Source organism: Fibroporia radiculosa, assembly GCF_000313525.1.
Source record: "Fibroporia radiculosa TFFH 294 genomic supercontigs, scaffold12821, whole genome shotgun sequence".
Taxonomy (NCBI): Eukaryota; Fungi; Basidiomycota; class Agaricomycetes; order Polyporales; family Fibroporiaceae; genus Fibroporia; species Fibroporia radiculosa.
Window position 1 is genome coordinate 74,668 of NW_012133477.1, and position 6,747 is coordinate 81,414.

At 51.0% G+C, this 6,747-nt stretch overlaps 3 protein-coding genes across 3 annotated transcripts; 2 read left to right on the forward strand and 1 right to left on the reverse strand.

Moving 5' to 3' along the window:
* Positions 1-521: 521 nt before the first annotated feature.
* FIBRA_07348 (uncharacterized protein) lies at positions 522-3,463 on the forward strand (the record flags this gene model as incomplete). The annotated part of the gene is made up of 5 exons (XM_012329033.1): positions 522-721; positions 771-818; positions 873-1,047; positions 1,123-1,189; positions 1,764-3,463. The coding sequence occupies 5 exons, from the start codon at positions 522-524 to the stop codon at positions 3,461-3,463; spliced, it is 2,190 nt and encodes a 729-aa protein (XP_012184423.1).
* Positions 3,464-4,854: 1,391 nt separating this feature from the next.
* Positions 4,855-5,223, reverse strand: FIBRA_07349 (uncharacterized protein; the record flags this gene model as incomplete). Its single annotated transcript, XM_012329034.1, has 3 exons — positions 4,855-4,891; positions 4,941-5,026; positions 5,095-5,223. 3 exons carry the CDS (start codon positions 5,221-5,223, stop codon positions 4,855-4,857), a joined length of 252 nt encoding a protein of 83 aa, XP_012184424.1.
* An 841-nt stretch (positions 5,224-6,064) lies between these two features.
* On the forward strand, positions 6,065-6,597 carry FIBRA_07350 (uncharacterized protein; the record flags this gene model as incomplete). Its single annotated transcript, XM_012329035.1, has 2 exons — positions 6,065-6,296; positions 6,350-6,597. 2 exons carry the CDS (start codon positions 6,065-6,067, stop codon positions 6,595-6,597), a joined length of 480 nt encoding a protein of 159 aa, XP_012184425.1.
* Positions 6,598-6,747: the final 150 nt, after the last annotated feature.

Here is a 6,747-nt window from a genome sequence, read left to right on the forward strand (position 1 = left end):
TAATACAGCAAAGCCCAGTGGAAGGCTTCATCGAAAACTAGGACCACTAGTGAACAAACGAGAGGTCCATTTGAAACAGGTTCAAAGCCCCGGCCGAGATCATCCTCACGGATGGGGAACTCCAAGTATACACAGTACCTTCTCTTGTGAACTATGACATTGAATCGTGCTTACAGCTTTGCAGCAATGAGTGACGCTGGTCTTGAAGAAGAAGCCTTCATTTCTAACTGGCTATTCGAACGGAATGCGTTCGCCATAGGCCACATCAAGTTACCGGAGACTAGCGACGAGGAAAAGGGAATAAACAAGATGATCACATTTTACGATGAGATGACGGGCTTTCATTGGCCCAAGTCTTGAAAAAGTTCAGTACTTGCAATATCATTCGCACATCAGGTTGACTCAACTCTCGCCGGCAGGTGGACGTGCCAGCTGTTGACTCGGATGTCGCAAATTGTTGCGAAGACCTTTTCCGCCATTATTCGGAGCATCGGAGTAGATCAGATGAGCGAATTCCCGACATGAGCGAGGAAGGCGTCGAGGTGATCAAGTCCCGGCTCTCTGTGCTTCTGCATGCTGTGAACGGTGCCTATCCCCGCAAGGAAGTTGCGAAGTTGCGTGGGGCAAGTGAGATGGACCGCCGCCACGACTGGGATGCTTTGTTACTCAAGTTGTACCTCTTAGGCCCGAAGTCCCGACGGGGCGATGGAAAAGATATTTTGTATGTGGCTTTATTATCTGTAGGATGATTTCTCTAATCTTTCTGCAAGGCTTGAGCAAACGCTTAATTTCCCTCGTAATCTAGCACTCGATTTTAAGTACGTTGGGCGATAGTCATAATATCGGGACACTTAAGATAGACGAGGCTTTAGAAGCATCTGGGAGGTCGGCAGAGCACTCAAGATCAACAATCACGTCCAGTGGAAGTGCAGTCACACCAACACATGCGGACATCGCTACTTTGTCAAAGAACTGCCGAGTTCGAAACATGAGGCAAGTAGAGAAAATCAGCGTATGCACGATGGTGCGGAGACTACGCACCTGCATGTAAACCTCGTTCATATCGTTTCAATCGTGCGGCATGTTCACGAGATATATATTTGTCCCCACGATATGCTCCAGCTCGGGGCCGGCAGCCTTGCGGAGCATGGAGATTTTCTTGAGCTGCGCGGTGCGATAGGTGCGATAGGTACGTAAGCCACATCACTCAGTAAGTGGCCTGCAGGGAACGAGAGACAGCGACGAAGGGAAAGGGGTACGTACAGTCTCGCTCTTCATATTACCCGTGAGGATGTAGCCATACCTAACATTCCGCGGGAGGTAGGTGCCTACCAGGAATAATTTCTTAGGCTAATCCTTCAATTACTCGTTACTCTCGGATAACCCCAGAAGAGTGCGGCAGGAGTGAGATGCAAAGGTGGGGGGCAGGTGTTTAGCTCCAAAAGTGATCATCTTGGTCATTGCTATGGATGGGAGCGCTTTATAGACGAATGGAGTGGAATGATATTCTTAAATTAACCTTTTTTTTTGGGTCCCTTTATTGTCCGCGAGGGCCGAGCCCTATGTAGACAGTAGATAACATGTAGCGCGAGCGTAAGTGTAGGTCTAGATCGTAGTAAATTAATCTTTTAAGTCGTGATTCCAGGCATGTTCTTGACATCTCGCTGAGTATGTTCGAAAAACACCTTACCGTAGTTGCCCTGATCGCCTCGGCCATGCACACACACAGAATAAATTCCTCATTTAAACTGAGTTTCCCACAGGTATCGATAGAAGCTTGATATCGCTGACCGCTGGTTGGACATCGCATCTCGAAGCTTCGAAAACGTGGATCGTGCGTCTCTCTAGCGACATCGGGACCCTTAGACCTGCTCCTAACCTCTCGCAGCCGCAAGCACTCATTGCCGCATCTGAGACCTTGCGTTTGTCTGTAGGCTGTGGAAAAATACAGAGACAGCGAGAAGATTATCGTATCTCATTACCAACACTTGCGATGGGCGTCGGACTATCCTTGCTCGCCGTCACACCCGAAATCGTTGGTCCTGCACTCGCCATCGGTGCATGTCTCGGTGCCGCAGCTGTAGTTCCCAAAGTCGTTCGACTATTCTCCGGTCTGCGTTCGAGCGCGGCCTCGGGCACAGTCCGACCGAATCCTGTAATGGAGGAGCTGCAGCGCCAGATCCGGGAGGAGAGGGAGAGGGCAGACGATGCCGAGGCAAGACGAGAGAGATCGGAAGCGGATCGCAGGGAAGACAACGCACGCATGCAAGCAGTGGAGAGGGAGCGGGCGGTGATTGCGGAGGAGCTGCGATGGGCGGACAGCGAGCGCACTCGGGCGGACAGGGCTCGGCGAGATGCGGAGGCACAGGTGAGGAGCGCCGAGCAGGAGAAGACAGTGCTGGAAGAAAGTAGAAGGAGAGCGGAGGAGGAAAGGAGAAGGGTGATGGAAGAGAGAGATGCTGCACACGAGGAGAGACAGAGAGCCAATAATGAAGTAAAAATGGCAGAAGAGGAGTGGAGGAAGGCAGAAGAAGCTAGATGGAAATCAGAGGAAGAGGCACAGAAGGCGGAGGAGAGACGACTGAGAGCGGAAGAGGACCAGAGGATAGCAGACGAAGAGGTGAGATTGATCAGGCTCGAGATGGACAGAAAAGAGCATGCAAAGGTGGTAGCAGAGAGGACAGCCGCGGAAGCACGGGCGGCGCTCCAGAAGGCAGAGAAATCACTAAAGGAGGGAATCAGGCCTGTGGTCATCCCAACCACAGAAGAATTTGAGGCGACGAAGAAAAAGCTGAGGTATCGAGACGGAGTCTTTCACTTCGCAATCGCAGGCGTCTCAGGAAGTGGCAAGTCGTCGCTTATCAACGCATTCCGTGGCATAAAGAACAACTCTAAAGATGCGCTCAAGGCACCTGTTGGTATTGTCGAAACGACCAAAACAATCGCTCGATATGCCGACCCAGACAGTGAGGTCCCGTTTTTCTGGTACGACGTTCCAGGGGCAGGGACATTAGACGTACCCGACTGGATTTACTTCAACGACCAAGGTCTCTACGTCTTTGACTGCATCCTGGTCCTCATTGACAACCGATTCATGGCGACCGACCTCGCGATTTTGCGGAACTGCGCGCGATTCAAAATCCCTGCATATATCGTGCGGTCCAAGTCGAAACAGCATATCAGTAACCTGGCGGAAGATTTGGAGTTGGATGACGAAGACGAGGGTCCCAGACTTCTCATGGCTCGACAGATGTACATTTCCGAGACTAGGAAGAACGTCGCACAAAACTTGGAAGCGGCGGGCCTCATGCAGCAGAAAGTGTATATGGTCGACAGGGACACATTGGTGAAGGTGCGGAACGGAGAGCAGCCGCGTGAATATCTGGATGAATGGAATCTTCTCCACGATATACTAACAGAAGCCTCAATCAGAAGAGAAGGCCGGAAAGAGCACGCACCGTAGTACCATGCATTCTCGTCTCACTGTCTCCGTTTCTGAACGTGCCTCCCCTTCTCCCTTATGATTTCCCGAATATTGTACGAGAACTAGGGACCCCAGAGCAGATTCCAGAACTTGAATAATAAGAACCAGTGTCGCCCAATGAGACCTCATTAGATTATGCGTGCGACGTCGACTCAGGCGTGAAATGCTCACACGTTGCGAACACTCGAGCGTACGAATGACAAATCAATTAGGGAAGGCGTGTAAATTACTCACAACGCACATGAAAATCTCTCTCTGTTGTCATGAAGAAGGCTCCGAGAAGAGTGTTTGAGGCGTGCATTCTAACAGATTCTAACTTAGATGGCCGGGACGTAGCAAGACATATATTTAAACGGCACATCACCCTGCCTTACTAAACATTCGCATCATTGCGTTTAATGAGAACAGATATGCGTGTCTCTTTCTTCTACTTCTGACATAAGAGCCGACGACGACCCGTTCATTTTCAACTGGAATGTCCTCGCTGAGAGGCCGGTGGACCTTCGATACCCAATTCCAGCTGTCGTCCGACCCCCATGCCCACACCGGCTTCATGTTCATCACAGCACTCAACATGTCTGGCTCCTGGCGAGCGTGTGCCTCCAAGGCGTTCCTGTTGATATTTGTGAGGAGCCATGTGTAAATTGGCCGCTCTAGGCTGGTTCCGCGACCGCATCATCTGTATCTGTTGGACGGTAACGCGATTTCTTGAGCAATAAAATGTGTGATTACATGTCCAAGCTAGAATCGTAGCAGTATACGCGATTAGCTTCCGCCACACTCCTATACAACTTCTCCCGATATGTCTCGTTGAATGAGCCATTAGACATATAGGACCGCCAATATCAAGCTAGATCAGTGTACGTATGCTGCTGCGGGATCTCCTTCAGAGTTTCCCTAGGTTGACCGAAGAGATATTTGAACCAGCTGAGGTAGTATACATGCACGTCCTTCACAGATCTGGGACACTCTAAAATTAGATGGTCGCGTACCTCAGAATCCGGTGGTGGATAAGGGAGGCCTATGCTACCGGTATGTTATCGACAGGAATGTCTCTCTGGTATCTGCCCACCTCCAGCGTCCTTATGGCTACGAAGGTTAAACGGCAGTGTAAAGACTAGCCTCACTTGTTCATCTACTATGCGTGATTTTCCCGTTCATGAACTTTGCACGAATGGCACGGGGTTCGTATAGGGTGAACTCCTATGCATATTTTTGATAGATGTGAGGACATCTGAGTGTGACTGGACACTGTAGGTCTCTTCTCAAGCAGCCTCGATAACTGATGTTCAAATCAGTCATTCTATCGTTAAATAATTCCCTTCCGGTCTTGTTTGAGCTTGATCGTTGAATACTCAGCCATCATCAGATCAAAAAACAAACCCTGCGTTCTCGCCGAAGCATTTCCTTGATACAAAGTCAGTTAAAAACCAACACAGCAATGTGTACAACTTACTCATCCGGAATACTGTAGAAAAGTCCCGTGCTCGCAATGCGTCCGCCAACGCTTACCTCAGCAGTACGTCCTGGCATGCGACCATACTAAAGTCTATGTCTCTGTATTTTTATTGATATTCGATGTACGCTTTAGCACAGCCATGGCCACATACAACAGGCTCAGCGCTGACGCGGTCCGCATCGACAGCCTCGAGTGCATCGTCACAGAGGCTGACATTCAACCAAGAGCGAAGGAGGTCAGAAAGTCCATCACCGGGTAATAGCTCGAGTTGCGAAGACATCTCAGTGCGGCCGACAGGCAGCGCAGCGATGGAGGACTGGCAATAGGCACTGGCAGTGGCGCCACCAACAATGTTCCGCCACTTCCCACGTACTCAACCGTCTTCTAGTCCAAGTTCGAGTTAAGAGTTCAACCTGTTGCGCAAAACGAAGATTACCTCTTTCGTTTACATGTTTGACAAATTGAAACTGTTACGAGGAATTATTGATGTACTGAGAGTTGACCTAAATCTAGATCGACCCTAGCCTTGACGCAACCAACAGTCGAAAACCATTTCATATGCTATGAGCCGTTCTGGTGATATCAAAACGTTAAGGCAACATGGCCCCTCTGCTCACCATGTATGTGAATATCAAGGATTAATGGTGCCTTTACTCTAGTCAGGCAGTGCAGTAGAATAAACATTCAAGGGACCGGGGTACACTTCGCACTCACCTCAATAACGCCAGTGCTTCTGCCGCATCAGACGGGACCTCATACCTACGCAGAGTCTTGCAAGGTGTGTGTCACGGACAATAATGGCTGAAAGCTGCTACAGCATCCGAGGTGCTTCTTGCGCCTGAAGCAGGCCGCTCGTCCTTCATTGGTGCGCTCCTTCCATCGGCATCGCACACTCGACAATCAGGGCTGCAAGAATCAAGCCCAGGGCCCGACAAATTACGGCGGTATGTCTCGCGGGCGCAGCCCATACATCCGCGCATTCGACTTCGCAAACGTCGCGCAGACTACCTGGCCACATGTAAGATGCGCAAACGCCTCCAGGTTCGACAGACAGGCAACAGTCGTCTACTCACTTCATCACCATCTTCCTCACCACCAACACAATCACTACTCGCAACAAGATGTCTGCTTACCCGTCGCCCTCCGCCTCCGCATGGCCCAAGCTCGGCCTCTCCTCTGGCCTTACTGAGTTCAACACCGCACTGAGCCCAGGATTAACTACAGTGGCTGCCCTCCTGCTTGCATGCCTCTGGCTCCTACCACTCTTCACCAAAATTGATGTTTACGGCCGCCGCCCAAGGGATAAGGACGGAAACCCCATCCCAGACGGTCCTGTAGGCCTCCCGCTAGTCGGTATGTCCATTTGGCCCCACGCTGAGACCATCGTCGATACTGACCGTCCCCAGGCTCGTTCCCTTTCTTGACACACTATCCTGAGCTGACCCTCGATTACTGGCGCAAGAAGTTCGGCCCCCTCTACTCAATGTGGCTCGGGAACCAACTCTTTGTTGTTGTCTCCGACCCTGGCATCGGCAAGGATCTCATGGTCACGAACGGATCCGTATTCTCGTCTCGGAAGGAGATGTTCATCAAGAGCCAGCTCGTCTTTGTTGGTCGGGGGATCACCGCCACGCCATACAACGACCGCCGGTGAGTGATAGGCTGCATCCATCTTGAGTAGACGAGGAGGTCTAACGACGTGCTATTTCCAGGCGGAAGCACCGCAGGATTGCAACTGGCTGGCTGAACCAGCGCGCGGTGAACGGATACACCGACGTGCTCGACCATGAGGCGACGGTGATGG